The 22,835-nt window shown below is 31.0% G+C and overlaps 1 protein-coding gene across 1 annotated transcript in view; it reads left to right on the top strand.

The window, feature by feature from the left end:
* LOC145822498 (uncharacterized) overlaps positions 1-22,582 on the top strand; it is a 45,995-nt gene extending 23,413 nt beyond the window's left edge. Inside the window, exon 4 of the mRNA XM_082919627.1 lies at positions 22,523-22,582. Coding sequence (XP_082775753.1) covers positions 22,523-22,582 — 60 coding nt within the window. The remainder of the gene's footprint in view (positions 1-22,522) is intronic.
* Positions 22,583-22,835: the final 253 nt, after the last annotated feature.

The following is a 22,835-nucleotide window of genomic DNA, read 5'->3' as shown; positions in this document are numbered from 1 at the left end:
CGCGATGACAACACTGTAACGACTTAGGCTCAATTCAAAGGAGCCTTCTTTAAAAAGTACTTCCCTCAGTGTGTCAAGAACAGAAAAGTAACTGAATTTGAAAAGCTGAGACAGGGCACAATGTCTGTTGCTGAATATGAAACAAAGTTCACCGAGCTTGCTAAATATGCACCACACATGGTGGACACTGATTATAAGAAGGCCAAAAAGTTTGAAAGCGGCCTTAATGTTGCAATATTGGACAGAATTAATGTTTTGAAGCTACCGAATTATGTAAATGTTCTTGACCGAGCCTTGATGGCTGAATCGAACATCGAGGCACTGAAAACTGAAACACCAGCGTCTGAATGGCGTGGTAAAAGGCAGGGTTTTAAATTCAAGAAAGGCAAGCATAACCCATTGAACAAGAAACAGAATACGGGGACAACAACTAGCCCCATCCAAGGGAGTGGTTTCATACCACCCTGTTCTGAGTGTGACAAGAAGCACAAAGGGGTCTGTTACAAAATATCTGGAGCCTGTTACAGGTGTGGCAAGGTGGGCCACATGGTTAAAGACTACCCCTCTGCTCCACAAGCCAATAGTAAAGCTGCACCAAGCGTGGCAGCATCAACTGTTGCACCAAAACTGAACCCCAAAGCTACCGGGAAAGAGCCCATAAGGCAGGGCCGAATGTTCGCCCTAGTACCGGGAGATGTGCAGAATACCGAGACCGTTGTGTCAGGTATTCTCTCTATTTGTACTCAAAATGCTTATGTACTGATTGATTCGGGGTCTACGCATTCATATGTGCCGCATGCTTTTTCGCGAAAACTGAATAGACCATTAGAACCCATGAATTATCTGTTAGCTGTATCATCACCTGTTGGGGGATCCATGACTTGTGCACATATGTACCCTGCTTGTGAAATTATTGTTGGAGATGCACATCTGTATATTGATTTACTGCCACTGAACATTGACCATTTTGATGTAATATTGGGGAAGGACTGGTTACAAAAATATCATGCTACTATTGACTGTGTAACTAAACAAGTGATTTTCCGTCCACCTGGTTTACCCGAATTTGTGTTTAATGGGGTTGGAGTAGTACCTCTCCCGTATCTGATTTCATCCATGAAAGCTTGTAAATTGATTAAGAAGGGGTGTAAAGGATATCTGTGTTTTGTATTGACTGTATCTACTGATGATAATGCTAATGTGAACAGTATTCCCATAGTCAGAGAATTCCCAGATGTTTTTTCAGATAATCTGCCAGGGGATTTGATTGACAAGGAGATTGAATTCACCGTTGGTGTGATTCCGGGTACCCAGCCAGTATCTAAAGCTCCTTACCGAATGGCTCCGACTGAATTGAAAGTGCAACTGCAAGAACTGTTAGATAAGGAGTTCATCAGGCCCAGTACTTCACCGTGGGGCGCACCTGTTTTGTTTGTGAAAAAGAAAGACGGCTCACTGAGACTGTGTATTCACTACCGTGAAGTGAACAAGGTAACTGTGAAAAATAAATACACATTGCCACGTATTGATGACTTATTTGATCAGTTATAGGGTGCTCAAGTGTTCTCTAAGATCGACCTCAGATCAGGATACCATCAGTTGAAAGTTAAACCAGAAGACATTGACAAAACTGTTTTTCGAACGAGGTATGGACATTACGAATTTTCAGTTATGCCTTTCGGAGTTACCAATGCACCTGCTGCATTTATGGACCTCATGAACAGAATCTTTAAACCGTACCTTGATGACTTTATTGTTGTATTCATTGATGACATACTGATTTACTCTAAAAGTACAGAAGAACATGAACATCATTTGAGACTTGCCCTACAGACCCTAAGAGAATAGAAACTTTATGCTAAACTGTCTAAATGTGAATTTTGGCTTGATCATGTTATGTTTTTGGGGCATGTTGTTAACAAAGATGGAATTTCAGTTGATCCACAGAAAGTTGAAGCGGTAGTAAACTGGCCTAGACCAACAAATGTGATAGAAGTCCGAAGCTTTTTGGGTTTGGCTGGATATTACAGAAGATTTGTCAAAGATTTCTCCAAAATTGCCTTACCGTTGACTCAGTTAACTCAGAAGGGGATATCATTTGACTGGACTGACCAAAGGGAATCAGCATTCCAAGAGTTGAAAACTCGACTTGTAACTGCACCAATTCTTACCCTACATTCAGGTACGGATGGGCTTTAGCTCACTGCTCATATATATATGTAGGTGTACAGGCACCAGACTGCGGCTAGTAGCGTCGGGGTAAGCTCCAGTTTTGTCAAGCCAACCACTGTGCTTCACTGCAAGATTCCGAGCCTGTCAAGCTATGGTGGGGGTGCTTTAATTTCCCCCGTCTGTCTCTATAACTGTTTTGTTAACTGTATAGACTGTTACTGTGCTGTTTAATAGGGATTAGGTCCCTAATCTGAATGATTATAAATGTTGTACATATTGTTCTGTACTGTGTGTATATATATATGTACGCATGAAAAGTCTTTTTGGCATACAGATTGTCACAGCTCATTGGACATTGTTTATTTACTGTATTGGCTTCCGCCAGGCCCCTGTACTCTGTTCTACTGTATTACTGTTAAGCAGGCCTTCGGTAATCTCGGATTACTGGCCGGTTACGGTGCTAAACCCATAGGGATGGGTTTGGGTCGTGACAATAATGTATTTTTTCATCTACCAAATAATATGATAATGACGTAACAACTTGAAAAAAAAATTCATCAAGAAAATGGATATTTTCTTGAAGATCCAAATTTTTTCTTTCACGCCAATATATTTCATATTGATAAATCTGAATGGCAAAATTCAATTCGTTTGTCATTACTTCTTCTATGCCTTCTTCAAGGCGCTTATTTTCTCCTCCTCGTATTCGTCTAGCCATTATAATGATAGTCTCACTGGGCGTGCCAAAATTATATATTGGCTTTTTTTGACTTTTGAAGGTTAGAAATGTAATTCGAACGTGCCAGCAAAGATTAATAAGTCCCCACAAAAATTAATAAATGCCAACCAATTAACTAGTTGATTGCTTCGAAGTTCTTTTAACCTCAATGAAGAAGACTTTTACTGGTGGCTTATTTTTAGGAGAGAATTCAGAAGACTGATCACAAAAATAAAAGAAAGAGGAAGAAACAATTCCAGAAATCAAATTTCATTAAATAACCAAGAGTTTACAATTTGTACCTTCGCACTTTCACAGTTTTGAAGAGAATTACAACAACAAACTATCTTAAAACTACTCCTAGGAATTAGAAGTGCAGAATAGGAAAATAAATGACTGGAAATATGAAGGACAAGAAAATATATAGCAAAATAAACTGGCTTCTGGATCTGGTTCTTGGTCCCTGGTCCTTATTATCAGCATTCTCCTCTATTTATAGGCTCTGATAATAGCCGTCGAAGTAGCTGATAACCGTCGAAATAGATGATAACTATCGAAATAATCTCCATGATCACTGGTCATGGCTTTGAACAGTTTGCTTTCACTATACTACTCTTGCGGTTAGGCATCCTTCTTAAATTTGAATTAAATCTAAAAGAAACCGTTTAGCCACGTCACCTTGTGTATATTGACTGTTCCCATGCCTCGCAGATCCATAACCATTGATACAAGTTGCCACGTATCTGTTGATGACTGGAGACCTTCACTGATTTTCCAAATTACCCCTTATAGACCACGTGTCAGGCTGTGATTGGTCTGTACAAAATATACCGCCAATACATATAATAAATTTTTTCAACTTATTTAAGCTAATTCTGTTTAATAAGTTGGAAGAGCTGAATCAAATAGCTTAATACAAATTCTAAAATTAAAATAAATTATAATCAACTCATTTAAATTGTAGCAGACCGAGCAGTAGTATCTTTATCTTGCACACTATCTTTTCATTAAATTATACAATCAAATCCAATCAAATAATAATTGGATTACACAAATAATTAATTTAAGAGTGATGTTAAGTACGATGAAAGTTTTATGAAGATTTTTATATTTAGATCACACATACAATAAAACACCACACACTAATTAAATAATAAAAAAATTTCATAAAGCATTTCATGATTTTTTTTTTTTTTTTTTTTTTTCATAAAGCCTAACATTATTGTTAATTTAATCCCCTTATTTATATAATAGCAAAAAAGTATTCCATATTTGTAGGGATAGAACCATAATTTCATTACCAGAGGGGCCAAAAGAAAAATAAATTATTAATCATATACACACATGTATGTACAATATGATATGTAAATTATATATATATATACATAAAAAAAAATTAAATACAATAGAAGCAATTTCTAATAGGATGAATAAGTTTTTTTTGTGCAAAATAGAAAGAGAAGAATAAGATGTATATTTGTAATTTACACGATGTGTCAATTTGATCACTGTTGTTTCAATTTGCTCGATTTTGCCCCTTAATTTAACAGATTGTGTTATTTTAGTCCAATAAAATAACGGTTGTTAAATTTAGTGGATGAAAAGTCTACACAACGTGTCAATTTGGTTCTTGTAATTTACACAATGTGTCAATTTGGTCCTTATTATTTGAATTTGCTCAATTTTGACAGAAACCAAGTTGACACATAGTTTGATTTTCCGTCCACCAAACTTAACAACCGTTATTTATTAGACTAAAATGACACAATCTCTTAAATTAAGGGACAAAATCGAACAAATTGAAACAATACAGACCAAATTGACATATCATGTAAACTACAAGGACTATTTACATAATTTACTCTATTTGCTATAATGGGGTCATTTTATATATAAAATAATATATATATATATATATATATATTTAAAATTCTATAACAAATAATAATTTTCAAAGAAACATAAGGATATAACCCCATAATCTCCACCTAATTTCACCCCTACATGTTTGATTTGCAAATAATATCAAGCGTCTTGAGTATATATCAAAACTACAATCTCAATGATAATATTTTTAAAATTTTACGACAATAGTGTTAGGTCAAAATAAATTATTCCATCATTTCTCTTAAGATAAAACAATTTCACACATACAAAATAATCTCCAACAAACAATTTTCCGTGAATTAAACGTGACGCTAAGCAGTGTTCCCACTAGGGAAGAGAGAAACCAAGCCAAGCCTAGGACCCTCAGAAGCTATCGTGCGCCAGGAGTAGACACGAATGGGGACTCTCTTTTTTTTCGTTTTGAACAAGACACGAATGGGGACTGTGCTTGCCTTCCGTTTATTTTATTGAGAGGTGCACGAGGGGACGAAACAGTACGATGGATGCATACGGCTTACGATAGTGGGAATCATGGGATGTGCGCGGGTTTCCAGGCACTATGCATGGAGAATGAAGATGCTGTCTTTTTGGGGGATCCAAAAAAATAAAATAAAGGTTTTATTAACAAGTGTTTTTAGAATATAAGTAAAAAATTAAAAAATATAATATATGTTTTTATTAAAATTAATATATTTTTTAATTTTTTTAATATTTTAAAGATATTTTTATACATTTTTAATATTAAAAATGTGAAGACACTTGTTAACCTTTGTCATAAAATAAAATAAAAATACTTATAAAATATCAGCTCCAAATAAAAAATTATTAGTGTATATATGTATCTAATGCTAATTTTCTTTTACAATAAATTACGTTCACATTACCTAAAATTTATTAAAAAATAAAATAAATCATGTGGTTTTGATATAATTACACTAATTTTTTTTAAGTAACTCTAGAAGCTTGAAACTAGTGGAGTTGATGTAAAGATACAAAGATAAAATAAAAAAATATATTTTCAGTGTAACAAAGATGATTGCCATTTTTTATTCATGTCTGACAAATTATAGATCAAAAAATGAATTATGAGAATTACAAATTTTAAAAAATTCAATATAATTATATCAAAATTATAAAATTTATTGTATTTTTTCTAAACTTTGGTAGTTGTCAGTGTAATTTATTATATTTTATTTATCATTTATTATGGCACCGTTTGGAAAGAGGTAAAGTAGGTTTTTTTTGGCTATTTTAGCTACAAAAAATAAAATATCACATCTAACCCATAATCATTACACTTTTCTCTCACAAAAAAAATCAAAAAAGTCAAAAAATCAAAAAGTCCTTATCAAACTAAACTTTTTAGTCCAGACTAAAATAGTCAAAAAAACCAAGAAGCTGATAAGCCAATCCACTTCCCAAACCAATCCTATGTCAACTTGGTATTGTTGCCAGGTGATGATATTAAAAAAGGTGTTTAAAATTTGATTTTTTTATTTTTACAAAAAAAACATAAAAACATTAAAGAAAATGATATAATTTATTGTGACTTTTTGATTTTTTTAACTAAAAATTCAAATCCCCAAACAAGCTTTAAATCAATATAATATCAAATCAACATATAAAATAACAGACAAATTGTGATAAAAAAAATTAAAAAAAATGTATTTTAACATTATTGATAAATAACTCACCATTAACAATAATAAAAAATAATAATATATTATTAATATTAATAAATATTATTTTGTGGTGGGAGTGTGAATGCGTTATAGCTGGCAAAAGGTAAAGCCAAACACAAACCCCACCCATTCCAACTCCCCAAACTCATGACGTCGCCATCCCCATCTCCTCTCTCTATTTTATTTATTTATTTTATATTTTTATTTTTATTAACCGTTCAAATGGAGACAGCTATAACAAACCAAGACTGACTCTAAATTATTATATTTATTATTAAAAAAAAAACCGTTAACAACCGCCCAAGAACGTGGGTAACAATTACTTATAAAAAAAAAAAAAAAAAAAAAAAAGTTATTCAGGTCAAGTTTGACATGATTGAAAAAAGATAAAAAGTTAAAAAGTCATTATCTTATTTAAGGGTTGGTTTGGGATGCCCTAAAAAAGTATACTTTTTGACTTATTGGTGGGTTTGGGTTGTGTTTGATGTGATGTGTTAGAGAGGTGATGTGATTTAAATAAGATGATGTGACTTAAATAAGATAGTGACTTTTTGACTTTTTGACTTATTTAGTACATGCCAAACTAACCCTAAGTCATATCATCTTATTTAAGTCACATCACTTCTCTAATACATCACTCCAAACCCAACCCAAACGCAACTCATATTTCATAAAAAGTCAAAAAGTGCACTTATTTAGTATTCCCAAACTAGGCCTCAATAATTTCGGAGTATTATGTGGTTATATTTCACATCAATTATTAATTACTTAATTTTATGTTATTTTTTCATTCTCAACATAAATCATGAACTCTTACTCCTTCTCACTAATGAAAAATTTATAAAATACCACGTGTATATATTCTGAAAATATTAAATAATCACCCACTTATAATATTTATAAAAAAAAATAGTCAAATTTTAAAGCAAATGTCCACCACTTTTTTATACTCCAAGGGCTAATGTATTGAGACACTAATATCCAGATTAGAATAAAATGTGTTTTGAGATTGATGAAAAAAATAAAAAAAAAAATGTTTTATACAAGTAAAAAGGGTGTTATATTTTTTAATTTTTTGTTTGTATCTTGTAACCCGGGACCCTATATATGTTCTATCATTAACTATATTCAATGCAAGATGATTAATTTTAGGGAAATGGTTTGGTGCCTTAAGAAAGCCCTCCCTAATCTTTCTAATCCCTAACTATATTCAATGCAAGATGATTAATTTTAGGGAAATGGTTTGGTGCCTTAAGAAAGCCCTCCCTAATCTTTCTAATCTCCAAAACGATGTCGTTTTGGGGAATTTTTTTTTTTTTTTTTTTTTTGGCCTTGGTCTCAATTTTCGGAGGATTAGGGCTCTCCAAATTAGGGGATGTAGCACGGCCCTTAATTTTAATATGTAAAAAAACATTAATATGTAAAAAGTGTACAAAAAATATAAATATACATAAAATATGCATTGAAATTTTAAAATTTTATATTATTTTGTTCTTAACAACCGCCCATTTGCCCTCTTTGTTTGTTGGGTTAAGTTAAATGGGATTATTAATGCGGTGAGATTATTAATACGGGACTATTTTGTTCTTAACGGACGCTCATTGAAATTATATTTGTTTATATATTACTGTATTATATTAGATGATTGAAATTAAATTTTATAAAATTACGTAAAAATTCTCATTATATAGAATGTGATTTTGTTAATTTTATAAAGAAAAAAAAAATTCTACCTTCAATCTCATAAGATTAGATTTCAATATTACATCTCCCATGAAATTGCTAATTCTCACCTTAAAAATGTTTCATAATCCCATGAATCTATTTATCCCATGACACTTTTTAAAAATAAACATGATTTTTATAGGTCTCAACTCAATAGTAATCTAATTCTATCATTCATATATGAAAAAACAAAGCCATTAAGTTGTCATTAACAAGACTATAAAAATAATAAAATAATGAGGGGGTATTTTTTTTAAGGTCCCTGATATTATAATTTTATATTATAAAGGACGTCAAATATTTTGATGATATCTAAGGTCCCTCAACATCAATCCAGAGAAAATTGGTCCAGAGAAAATTCAAGTCAGAGAAAATTAGTCCAGAGAAATTTCTCTGCCCTTTTTTTTTTTTTTTGAACATAAGAATTCCCCTACCTTAACTCACTTCCTTGCTTCTCAAAGGTGAGGAAGAAAGGCAACTTCTCTAACCGAGGAGCCTCCAAAAAACAGATGCAGAGAGGTGTTTGGTCCAGGCCATGAATACGAAGCAGTGATAATGGAACAAATTTATGTAGTTCATCTATCGTATCCGTTATCATGAACCTAGAGAAATTTGAATTTTCTCTAGGTTGAATTCAGAGAAAATTTAAATTTCTCTGGGTTGAATCCAGAGAAATTTAAACGGCAGCTGTGGGGGGATTCGGAGCGAGCCAGCGTTCAAGCATGTGGAGGGCGTTGAGTCGGTTAGAATCGGAGTCTGAAATGAGTTGTAGCTCGGCGAGATGGAAGAGTTTTGGAGGCGGTGGTTGTGGGTAAGAATGGCGGTGGGTTTGGGGTGGTGATGGGTCAGATTCCAGCGGTGGTGGTAGTGATGGGTGAGAGTGGTGTGAGATCGGTGAGTTTGGGAGTGGAAATCTCCACTGGGTAAAGCTTTGGGAAGTGTTGGAAGATGACAGTTCAACTCAACACGATATACTTTTCCCAACCCACCACTTCCGATCACTTTATTTTCAGTCAAATCTGACAAAATGTCTGACTCTTTGAAACTCAAATTCAATCCGATTCACGGCCTTTTTTCCTGCAAGTTTTAATTAGGAAGAATGTGAGTAGTGTAGGTGATGCAAATAAGACTGTTGCTATAACTATGATTATAGCGAGAAGTCTCGAGTTTTCAAATCTAGAAGAGAAGATCTCAAGGCCGAGTGATGGATTACTTGCACAAAGATCGGTGTTGTTCAAGAAGCTGGCATTGAAAAAAGTATTTTCAAACTCAGCTGGGAATCTTCCAGTGATATAGTTGGAAGACAAATTGAAGATAGTATAAAGGATTGAAATTTCTCTGATATATGTTTAGGGACCTTAGACATCAAAAAATAATTTTGTGGATCTCTTCCATTATGAAAAGTAGGAGAGGGACCCTAGACCAATTTTCCCAATAATTAGACATTTACACACAAATCTTAATTTATGAACTTATACCTCATTAAATCCTAACTAAGATTTTTCAGACTTTCAAGTCCCATTAAATTTTTAATAGTCGAAATTACCCTTCATACAATGATTGTTCATCATTTATGATTATCTATAAAAGAACATGATAATTTGACATTTATTTTGATTTTCAAAACTTTAAAATATCAAATTTTAAATTGAAAAAACTTTAAAAAAATTACGTGCAAAAAAAAAACTTTTAATGAAAAAATTGATTTTTTTTTGTGCAAAGTTCATGAAGGATCATGACGATGAAACATTGATGTGCAAAGTTTAAAATGAAAAAAATTGATAATATTCTCGATTTTATTTGCTAATTAAATCAAACTAATAAGTAGAAGGACAAAAATGTTTAATCTCATATTCTGTTTTTTTTTATCAGTTGGTGAAACAATTATCTAGAATACTACTATACAAAATTGATAATGTTCTTAGTTTTAAAAATGGAAAAAAAAAACTGATAATATTTTCAGTTTTACTAAATAGGACTTATTGGTTCAAAAAAATCTTAAATAGAACCTAAGTTACCATAACATTTGTAAATAGAACTTTTAAGTAATTAACTCTAAAATAATTTATCTAAAAATTTATGTTCATATTAAAAGTCTCTCTGTCCCAAATTAATAATTCTTTTGAAAATTTCAATCTTTTTAAAATTGAATTTAAATTTTAAAATGTTAATTCTAAAAACACCCTTCTATTTTTATTTTTAAATATATTTATAATTGTTTTATAAGGAGTAATTTTGAAAAAAAAATTATCTAAATTTTTTATTTTTTTAAAAAAATTAATAAAATAAGACGAAGGGAGTATAATTTATAATCATAGAGAGGTCACAATCTTATTAATAATAATAAAAAATTTAAAATATAAAAATGATGTCTGGTTAGTAATTTTAAAAAGAATCATCTTAACCGTCCATCCAATTTTTTTTTTTTTTTTTTTTTAAGGAGGTGAATACCGTCCATCCAACGTTGGTTGGTTAAGGTGTGTGTACAATAATGTCCGTTTACTCACATTATTGGTGGATCCCACGCCAGCAGTGGGCCCCATGTATATGGTGATGTGAGTAGCGGTAGTTTAAGCGGTTTATTTTGTGGTATATCCCAATCACCGTTTAAAAAATAATAATTTAAAATGTACGGTTGACACGTCATCCAGAAGACGACAAAATAGTGGGTGGGGCCTACCCAATAGACCTGCTGATGTGGCGGTTAATAGGGACAGAAGAGCAGGACATAACTAGTTTTGGACGCGTTTGTCTGAGGTTGAAGGTGACATTAGTTCCACGTGGCAGCTCTAGAATCGACCATGTGTTTGGCGTCCACCGCTTTGAACAGTAAACAGCCGTCGCCGTCCCACTTAGACACCACGCGGTTTTTGTTACTATGCGCTTATTTTCCACGTGCCATAAATGGTTTCTCAATAATTCATGGGACATGTTTATCTAGAAGCTTTGGGTCCAATAATAGAAGGTATCCCCACATCATTTATCTCGGAAGCTGATTATTTTAACATGTTAAAATTTTTATATTTAGAAAGATAATTAATTTTTTATAATTTGATGTAATGTTTATAAAATAAATTAAATGATTATAAATTTAATGTGATATTTTGTCTTATTAATTATTTTAACCTATTTTAACTACTTCTTGTGATTTTTAACTTTAAAAAAATGCTACACCTCCCAAACAGAGCCATTATTAGTTTGATGATATTACTCTATACGATTAGGGGCCACATTATATAGGTTTTACAAATAAATTTATCAAATAATTTCTTGAGGTTATTATTGTTAAAAAACATTTGCTTACACTTATTATATCCACTTAATCACCTTGTTTAAAAAAAAAAAAAAAAAAAAAAAAAAAAAAAAAAACCTTATTACTGTTGGTCTTGAAAAGACTACTCCACTTTTTTCTAATATGATTTGAGTGCATTTACCATTTGCGCAATTCATGTGATAAAAAACCTAAATTATGGTGTGGGTTAGTTGCTATTTCATGGCCACTTTAACTCTTTGAAGCATGTTGTGATTATTGATATTATCAAAAAATTTTAAATTTCAAAACCTATAGTCAAATTTTGTGCTTGAATAATTTTCAAATCCAAGAGCTTACTCTCTTGTCAGCTTTTTTTACGATTTTTTGTTTTGTCTTTGTGGTGAAATAAATGTAGGTTGTTAATTTTTCTTTGACTCGGACTCTTTATTTCGTTTTGAAGTAATGAGTTGAGCAATGGCTTATCAAAAAATAAAATAAAAAATCTATGTCATCTTTAAATTATTGGGAACTGATAGTGCTTGTGCAAAAGTGAATGAGAAAAAGACATTGTCAATAATACTAGTAGTTACTGCATCATTGTAACTTAGTTCACCCATTATCTTCTCTATAAATGCTTCTATATCATCTATAATAACGAGTGCTTAGATATCACTTAGAGTCTTTTTATGTGGTTAGATTTGGGTCATAGTTGGTTAATTATTAAACAAATAATATGTCACCGTCCATGACATTGTTTAAGAATGATATTTTAGAATTTTAAGCATTTTTTTACACATATATAATTGGCAAATGCTAGCAGGACATTGGTTAAAGTGTAATTAATGATATATTTTATACCAAAAAGTTAGTAAATTTCTATCTTTATTTTTTATTATCAAGTTAGAAAAAAATTATGGTACGTATTAATTTAATTTGTGCAAAACGAGTTATAAAAAAGGTGAAATTTTTTTTTAAAAATAAATTTAATGAAAATTATTTAAAATTAGTAAAAAATGTTTTGAATTCTCCATATATATTATCATTTTTCTTATGGCCAATACATTTGTTAGCGAGGTTCAAAATTTATTTAAAAAATCAATATCGAGTTAAAGTGCTCTACTTTTGAACAGGTTCTCATTGAAAATAAGAATATATACTATGAATTGAGTGATAATTATATACCCCAGTAGCAGTGGCGGGCACATACCCCTCCCCAACTTTCTAAAATTTATGTTTTAGTATAGGTTAATAAATTATTTCTCACTTTACCCCTTTCAAATTTGAATATATATTCGCATGTTTTTTTCTTTATATTTTAAATAGTTCTATAATTTGTACTATTCAAATGTTTATTTTATGACAAAATCACTTTTATAAAGTCTACCATTAAATGTTTATTTTCTCTTCTTTTTATAATATTTGTTAATTTATTATTATTGGTATTTTTTTTTTCTTCTTCTGAGATGAATATATATGTACAAATATGTAAAAGATTACTTCTTGTTTGATGAAATTTTTATTTCTTAATAAAATATTTGCTCTTTTTTTTTTTTCCCTTTCTGGAGATGATCAGTCGATGTCTTGGTTAAAAATGGGGGTTACGTTTGTTAGGATTGGAGTAAGACAGGGTGAGAACACTATTATAGACATAACATTTTATTATTGTCCTCTTTGAACTAAAATCCTATCTCCGCCACTGCCCAATAGTGAAACAAATATATGACAACTTGAACCTAATAACAAACTAAATCAAAACTATATAATTTATTTGAAATAAAAAAATAAAAAAATAAAAAAGGAGAAGAAGAAGAAGAATAAGATGATGCATAGGTTGTATATAGCTGGTTGAAGCAGTTGACAGCTATCAAAAATTATATCAAATGGGAAAATTTGTAAAGAGGCTGATGCAAAATTGGTGGTCCAACCAAAATGTGACAATTGACGGTGTCCTAAATCCTTGTAAGCATACGTCTGTTTCTGTTTCTTCCCCCACTCTTTCTCGTTATACACCACTTGCATTACGAAAATGGTAGTACTAGTGCTAATAAACAATTTATACAAAAGAGGACAACAAGAAACAAATAAAATAAAATAAAATGGACCCACCATATCAATGATTAACATGGTCACTATGGTCTCAAATTTTGCACCCAAAAGCCTAACTGGGGCATTGCAGTTTTCATGTTAACACTAGTGAGTATTGCTGTGTTTTTTTTTTTTCAATTGCTCTTTCTCCTTTAGTCAATGCTACTCAGTGCCTCCCACTATAGGATTGTGTAGTATTGAAAATTTAAGTAAATAATATTTTAGAAATATATGAAACTATTATAATAAAAAAATTAGTGAAAGTATGTTGAAATCATAAAAAATGTCCCTATTAATTTATTTTGGATAAATTACATCAACATTTTTTGAAATTTGGAGTAGATATAGTAAACCTGTAATTGTAATGAGTGGTCAGTGTATTATTTGATTATCTATGTATTAATATTATATTGAATAAGCATGAGTGGTGATAATTATTAATGCAATATTGACACTTGAGATGATAGCGCTATATAATAAAAAAATATAAATATTATTATGTGAGAGGGTAATTTTTGGGAAAAATTGGGCCGAGCTGCAAGTTGGGCTTTGAGGCCCAAAACGCGAAGGACTAAGTAAGAAGGCCGTAAAGGATACTCCGGCCCAGAGAGCAATGTTACTCCGGCTGGGAGAAGTAAATGTTACTTCGGCTCATGGATGTAAAGCTACTCCGGCCTTGGGAAGACAAAGTTACTTCGGCCCAAGAAAGAGTAAAACTACTCCGGTCTGGAGGCAACTCACAGTTAGGCCGATCTAAGAGTTAGTCCGATCGTGACTTACAATGGTTAGGTCGGTCAGAACTTGTTACTTGGAAGTTTGATCTAAGCGCATCAAGGTCGAACAGGGCAGCCGAAGTAAAGAGTTGGAGGAGAAGACCGAACTAAGGATAGTTCGGCCTTCTGTGGTTCGGTATAGCCAAGTTTACTTCGGTCAAAAGGAAGTTCGGCCGTAAAGAAAACCATCCCACTTGGTTTAAGCAGTGGGGGAGGGTGTAAAAGGATAAGCATTATCCTTAAGAGATTGAATCCTAGGAGGACTCTGTATGGAGAAATACAAGTCCTACTAGGATTGTGCCACGGGAAACTTATAAAAGCTCACAAGCATCACCTTGGAGGAGGTAATTGAACACAACCTTTCTGAGAACTTAGAGCTTTGTCTATTTGTCAAGTTTTCTGACTTAGGCATCGGAGAGGTTTCCGGCACACACCCGCCGGCTAGCTCACGTTTGTGTTTTCAGGTGACAAAGCGACGTCGTACGGAGGAACGTGGACTTGGTCAACAGGATTATACGAGGATAAATTACATCAACATTTTTTGAAATTTGGAGTAGATATAGTAAACCTGTAATTGTAATGAGTGGTCAGTGTATTATTTGATTATCTATGTATTAATATTATATTGAATAAGCATGAGTGGTGATAATTATTAATGCAATATTGACACTTGAGATGATAGCGCTATATAATAAAAAAATATAAATATTATTATGTATTTGTAATGAATGGAGCTGTATTACCATAAAAAAACACAGTAAATTACTACAATACTCTCCACAAGCAATGATCCAACAATTCTCTATCTTTTATTTTTTTATTTTTTATAATAAATAAGGTGCATTAGAAAGAAATCAGTTATACAAAAGGCATTGGCATGGAGCCCCTCTAGCGTATAATTGTAGCGCTGCCATATTTTTGGATAAAATACTTGTAAAAAAAAAAAAAGAGAGATAAAACACTTTTTTTAAGTAGGAGAAATTACACTTCAGTATCTGTTTTCAAAACAAATTTCAAATTAATAATAAAACTTATCAATTTTAATAATTGAAATTAATATTTTTTTATACTTTTGTAATTTTTTTGTGTCTTACCACTGACATGTGATTGTCCTTTTAAAATAAAAAAAAATCAATATTTTAATTAATTTTTTAAATTTTTATAAAAAAATGTGTAAAAAATAAAAAAAAATAATATAATTAAATATTTTATTTTTTTACTATTTTAATAAAAAACAATTCACCGCAATCATAATATGTCAAAAATATGCTGGTAAAATAGTGCGAATTTATTGTTGCTAGAGCAATAGTGGCTGTCTCAATAGTTCTCCAGCCAGACAACAGTCACTATGCCTTGTTTAGGAAGTTAGAGGTTGGGGCTTTTTTAATTAAAATAGTCAAAAATAATAATAATAATAATAATAAATTTTTTAGTCTAATAAAATAAAATATCACATTTAACGCATAATTCTTATATTTTTTTTCTCACAAAAGGTCAAAAAAATCAAAAAACTCTGCCCACCCCAGGCTAATAGTTAAAAAGTCAAAAAACCAACTCAATTTCCAAATAAACCCTATGAGAAATTGTTTAGAATGATTTAAATATGTATATTTTTTTAATTTTTTTAAAAGATATTTAAAAAAAATAAAAGGACAACGTAATTCAAATAGGTATATTTATTTAGGAGGTACCAAACAAACTCTTAAGGATTCGTTTGGGACGTGGGTTAGCTTTTTGACTTTTTAATTTTTTTTGTTATTTTAGCCTGGGGTTAAAAAGCCTCGTTTGGGAAGAATTTTTTAACTTTTTTGACTTTTTGTGAGAGAAAGAATATAATAATTATAGATTGAATGTGATGTTTTGTCTTATTAGGCTAAAAAACTTATTTTATCTTTTTGTGGCTAACAGTGTTATAATTAATAAAAGAGATGGCATTTATAATTTTAAAATAAGTGATTAAAAAATATAAAAATATATAATAATTGATGATTGATGAAAAATATTATCATGTAATATTTTGGACCAATTAATAATTTTTCTATGAGTTATGTTAGGGATTTCAAATATGTATATTTTTTAATATTATCACGTAATATAATAATTGTTTAAAATGATTTAAATATATATATATATATATTTTAAAAAAATATTTAAAAAAATAGAAAGATAGTGTGATTTAAATAATTATATTTATTTAGGAGGTCTCAAACAAATTTTTAGGTCGACAATAATAAGATTAACCACACCTATATATATGCAAGAGAAATTATTAGTTGGTCCTGGCTATTGGGTGATATCCAACAGTATTAATATTGTAATTAATAAAAGAGGTGTGATGTACAATTTTAAAATAGGTGAGTAGAAAATATTAAAAAATATAATAATGTATGATTGATGAGAAATACTATTAGGTAATGCTTTGTACCAATTAAAAAATTTTTCGTCAATAGTGATAGAGTTAGAGTTAGACCTCTGAAACCAATTCTAATTATGGGTCTTTTGAGAGGTGGTTTATAAGATTATAATCCACTTCTTTTTATTATAAAAAATTAATTATAATCGGTTTATAATTTGTTTTTAATTAAAAAATTAATTATAATCATCTTCTCAAATTAATCATATATGACAAAGAGAAAAAAAAAAAACACAAAATAAAAAATCAATACCCACTCCTAAAACTGTCTTCAGAATCCTGCCTCTAGAAATTTCCAAACATTTCTCTTTTTCTATAGGGTGTAGAAAGAAGAAACCTTGTGGAGCAATCACTGTCACGTGAGTTGGAAGTTATTCCCCGACAGTGTGCAGATATTAAATTACTTTAATACCCTCAGATTTCAAAACTATCCATACGGATACGGATAAGCCGCGTAGTGCAAGTCCCTCATAAAATTTGTTAATTTCCGTGGGATATGATGGATTGATTGATTCCGCTGCCGCTACAGAGGATGCAAGGCGCACGTGTGTCTCCTTTCACCCGTAGCCAAAGCACGTGACAATCCCACCCATCATCACCACATGTCTTAACGGTTCAAGATAAAACCCCCCTATTTTAATTTTTTTTTTAAAAAAAATCAATTTAATTTTTATTTTCTTTTAATTTGAATTTGATGAGGGATAGACAGAAGTGGTCCGTGCAATACAGCTGTCACTGCAACGGTTACAAAAGCATTGAAAGGACGATTTCACATATCTCTCTTTTCCTCTCTTTTTGTCGCTTTCTACTTCTACTTTTCCTTATTTTTTTTATTTTTTCTGTTTTTCCTCCCCCAACTCATTTTGTCATTATGCAATCTGGACCCCTTCCTCTTCTCCCAAGTTGGTTAGCTTTGGTCACATTTTTTTTAAAAAAAAAGCTGATTGCTTTGGCTTATAATTCATATGGATCAACGTCGAAGGACAATTTTTATGGTTTTGAAATTTTAACTTACCAACATGATTCCTATCTTTAAAAAAAAAAAAAAAACTTACCAACATGTTCTATGTTCCAATTTGTCTAGGGACTATTTGTTGGACAATTTTCATTGTATTTGAAAAATAAATTTTATTTATATACTTAACAATAAATGAAATACAGAATAAATAAAAAAAATGAAAGAATTTGTTTGATTACAAAAATCAAACCAAAAAATAAAATAAAATAAATAAAACAGATTTTTATTTTGTTACTAAAACAAAATGAAAATATGAAATAGAAGAATAATAAAATAGAAAATAAATTAATTACTTACCAAATTAATTTCTTGAACAAATTTTCTGATCAAGTCCAGTGTTTAACATTGTATCTTTAAGACAGATTCGTCATCTCTATGGTGCTTTCAGAATGTAGACGTCTATCTCTCAGGATAAAATGATCAATAGCAAACAATAGCTATACTACAAATTGTTTGCACAACGAACATACTAAGTGTTTACACTCTTTCTTACAAAAATTTAATACAACAAAATGCAAAGAATTATTGCAAAGGAGAAGTACGAAAATTGTGAATGAAAAATCAATAGAGGGTCTGTCTATTTATAGGAGAAAATAGGCTGTTTGGTTTGAATTAAACAGGTGAAAACCTGTTCAGTTTGAATTGAACATATATGACACTATTTAGGTTTGAATTTGAACAGATACTGAAACTGTTCCGGTTTAAATTCAAGCAGATAAAAACCGGGCAGAATTTTGGTAGAGGGAAAAAACGGACAGATTTTTTCCGAAATTAATTTGAATTCTGGACAGAAGTAGAAATTTTATTTTACCAAAAAATAAAATTAAATTCAAATATTTTTTGCCCAAAAAGATAGGAATTGGGCTGGACAAGCCCAACTTCACATCACGCACTCGCGCCCAAGCCTAGCTCGGATGGACGACGGTGCGCGTGATTATTTTTGAGTCTAATGGGTCTAGCCCAATTTGCCTATAACATCTCCCTTCTACAAACTTGAGGTGTCCCTTGGGGCCCTCCCCAAGTTATAATTCCAAGCTTTATAAACCCATAAAATTTTTCTCACCAAACCAATGTGGGACAAGCTTGTATTCAACATTTTCTACTAAAACTCTATTTTCATGGAGCACACTTTGGTTTCAATTTTCCAATCATCCGATAATTGTTTTGAGCAACCAAATATACCACGTGAATCACAACGCGGCATAGAACGCGTTACCACCTTGACCTGTAAAATTCAACGCAAGGATCCCACCTAAAAAATAGACCAAAATTAAGAAAAAATCAAATTTTTTCAAAACTTCAAAGCCATTTCTAACACTTCAAAACTATCAACTAAAGATTTGTGGTTCAATAATTCTAAAGATATAAAATAATCAATAAAAAAAAAAAACAGTTGGTGTAACGTAAATGAAATAATAACCTCCTTAGTTGTCAGCTTTATAGTCCAATGTGTATAACCACAATTACTTTATATGGTTAATTTTGTAGTTAGGCCTAGGGGTGTAATGTGGGCGGACTCAACCTAACAATCCGAACTTAGTCTGAATTTTTTAGGATTTAGGTAAAATATTTTTAAATTCGGTATAGGTTTGGACAAAAATTTAGAATCCCGAATTAAATTTGGACGGGCTTGGACAAAGACATCAAACAACCCGAGTAATCCGAAACCCGAATTATACGTATATAGATATATAAAAATATTAAATATATATATATATATATAAATTATTAGTCATTACATGATATTAAAGCAATTTAGATTATTAAATCATATTGAATATATATTATATACACAAATAATATAAAATCTTACTTTTTTTTTTCCACTCATAAATTGTAAAGACTACTATAGCGGCATCTCTCTTATATTATATAAATTATTTGTTTTGATGGTATTAATGATTTTCTATATATATAAAAAATATAAATAGAATCAAATTTTACAATTCGGATTTAACTCGGGTTTAACTCGGGTCAGACATGGACAGACAACCTCGGGTTATAATTCGGACTTAGACGGGTCTAAACAGATCCCAGTACAATTTAAACTAGGTTTGAATAACCTCTCAACTTGATCAAATCTGCCCGAGTTACGCCACTGGTTGGGGCACTTGGAAGGATATTTATTTTCATCTCTTGTTTTCGAATCGTAATGTCACATTGTCATTTGTTTTTCTTTTCTTTTTCTTTTATTCCTTGATCTGTCATATCTATAATTTATAAATGATCTAATCATCGTTATTCTTTATTGATCCTCATTCCTTACAAGAAGATATACTTTTAATGACAATTTTTGGCAACGGTATGAAAAATCAGTCACTAAAAAATCACTTTCCATGATGATTTCTCAGACCATCATCCGAAAACTTATTGCCCAAACCTAATTCGTTTCCTTATACTCTATTCTTTAATGAGAAATTTGGCTATAAACTCTCTTTATCTTCTTTTCATTATTAGAAGGACTAAGAAAAAAATTATACTTTCTAAACCCCCTCATAATTATAAAATCTTGCATAAAGGATAAAATTTATTATTTAAATATTTTATCAGACTATTATACCATCACATATACACAATTCAGATACAAAATGTATCTTCTCTCTCGTCTCACACTTCTAACCCTAGCTTCCTCCATGGCCGGAGCTGTGTCATTCCTAAGCTCCGACGATCTCTCTCTGCATCTTCTCAACTCTCCTCCTTCAACTCTCCTTCAACTGTTCATCTTCTATCTTGTCTCTCTCTTATAATCCTAGCTTCTTCCATGGCCGGAGCTGTGGAGAACTTGCAAATCGCGCTGATACATATATATAAATATATATATATCTATATATATGTGTGTGTTTGTGTGTTTTGATATTTGAATTCGAATATATATATATATATCTATATATATGTGTGTGTTTGTGTGTTTTGAGATTTGAATTCGAATATATAGATTTTTGAAAGCTCAAAATTTTAAAAATCTGAAAAATCTGAAGAACCGGGGTATGAAAAATTGAGATTTCTCTAAATTTTCAGATTATAGGCATGATTCAAGGATTATAGGCATGATTCAATATTTTTCAAAGTAAACATCGATTGATTCAAGGATTATAGGCCTGATTCAAAACTCAAAACTCAAAGTTCCATCGATTTTTTAAAGTAAACATCAAATTTCATTTGATAGAACCAGAGTAAAATTTTACTCTGGTTCTATTGCTCTGTTTTTTTCATTTGACAGAACCAGAGTAAAATTTTACTTTTATACAGAGTAAAATTTTACTTTTAGGTTCAGAGTCTTACAGTTTACTTATTTTTCAGAGTAAAATTTTACTTTTATACAGAGTAAAATTTTACTTTTAGTTTCAGAGTGTAAAATTTTACTCTCATTCATATTAAAATTTTACTTTTAGTTTCAGAGTGTAAAATTTTACTCTCATTCATAATAAAATTTTACTTTTATACAGAGTAAAATTTTACTCTGAAATACATAGTGAAAATGTCTTAATATGAGAGCTGATAGATATGAGGGTAATATAGTAAAAGAAACAAGTTTTAAAATATCAAGGAGTTTTAAAAGTACTTATATAATTCTTATCCTTTTGAAAGAGAAATTAGATAGTGAGGGGGTTATGACCAAATCCCCTTCTTTAATGGTTTATGCACTTAGGTATGTCTTCCTATATATTTCTAGGTCAGTTGGCCTACTTGGTCAACAAACTTTAATTGGATTAATTGTTTATAATTTTTCACCTTTTTATTTGCTTATCATCTAGTTTCCCTATCCTGAACTACATTAATCTATAATTCCATACGATAATTCATAATACGTGAGCTCAGATAATTTGAACCAATGACTTGTCACTAGAACTAGACATTAAGGCCTCGATTGGAAACATGTTAATTTAGTAATTTTTTAGTTATTTGATTAAAATATGAGTTAAAAAAAATTAGTATGTTCAGGATAACTTTTTGACTTTTTATAGAAAGATGTGCAAAAAGTAGAGAGAAAAGAGAATTTTTTACTTTTTGGTATAGGTTATTGGCTTTTTGACTAAACGGGGCTATCCCAAACGAGGCCTAAGTGATTTTTTTATTGATTTTCCAAAATGAACTTTTATTTATTAGTATTTGTGTTTTGTTAAAAATGAAAAGAAAAGAAAAAAAAAATTTGAGAAGTGAAGTAGTACCACAATGTGCCAATCTTTTGCAATTTTGGTGCTTAATTCTATAGTATGATTGATTGGGTTTACACATCAATTTTTTTTGAAAACCAAGTGGCAACTTTGTTTAATCATTTTTTTATAAAAAAATTTCGTTCAATTTTACTTTAATTTTTAGGGCAAATTACATATACACCCCTCGAGGTTTGGCTAAATTACAGATACCCCCCTGAGGTTTGAGAAATTACGAATTCCCCCCTGAATGCTATATTTGCATAAGAAATTAGGAGGTAATTTGTTATGAAATATAAACCTCAGGGGGCAAATTGTTATGAAAATACAAACCTCAGGGGGCGGGATGTAATTTCCGAAACCTCAGGGAGGTATCTGTAATTTAACCATACCTCGAGGGGGTATATGTAATTTGCCCTAATTTTTAAGTGACTTTATAAAATTTCCACAAAAAAAAAAAAAAAAAAAAAAAAAAAATTCAAACAAACAGAAAAAGAATTGTTTTTGCCAAATGTAACCTGAGAAGAAGAATCATTTCTCTCTAGGTGGATAGAACAGTTCAGTATGAGATGTGAAACTCACCAAAGATTCAATTTTAATGGTCTATTCCATTCATTTTTTATGTTTCAATGTGTGGGGAAGTGGTTTGGAAATACTCTTCTGATCCTGGAAGATGCTCGTAATCCTCAGCTAGTCACCTGAAAAGGAATAAACACTCTGGTCCGGGGTGCCAGAATTAGCACTCTGGTCCGGGATGCCGGAATTAGCACTCCGACGAGCAAGTCAGTCTCTACACTCTAGATTACTTGTATTCTAAGCTAAGTATAATGGTTCTCACATACCTTTCTCTGACTGATGATCCCGTATTTATAGTGTTCTCTTTAGGCCTTAGGGCCAAGCCCATCCTTGATCCTTTACATGTACTTCTACTCGGCCTTTGTTCTACTGGTTGGAG

Source organism: Camellia sinensis, chromosome 1, assembly GCF_055761805.1.
Source record: "Camellia sinensis isolate YWXY chromosome 1, ASM5576180v1, whole genome shotgun sequence".
NCBI classification, from domain to species: Eukaryota; Viridiplantae; Streptophyta; class Magnoliopsida; order Ericales; family Theaceae; genus Camellia; species Camellia sinensis.
This window is presented reverse-complemented; position numbering and strand designations above follow the sequence as displayed.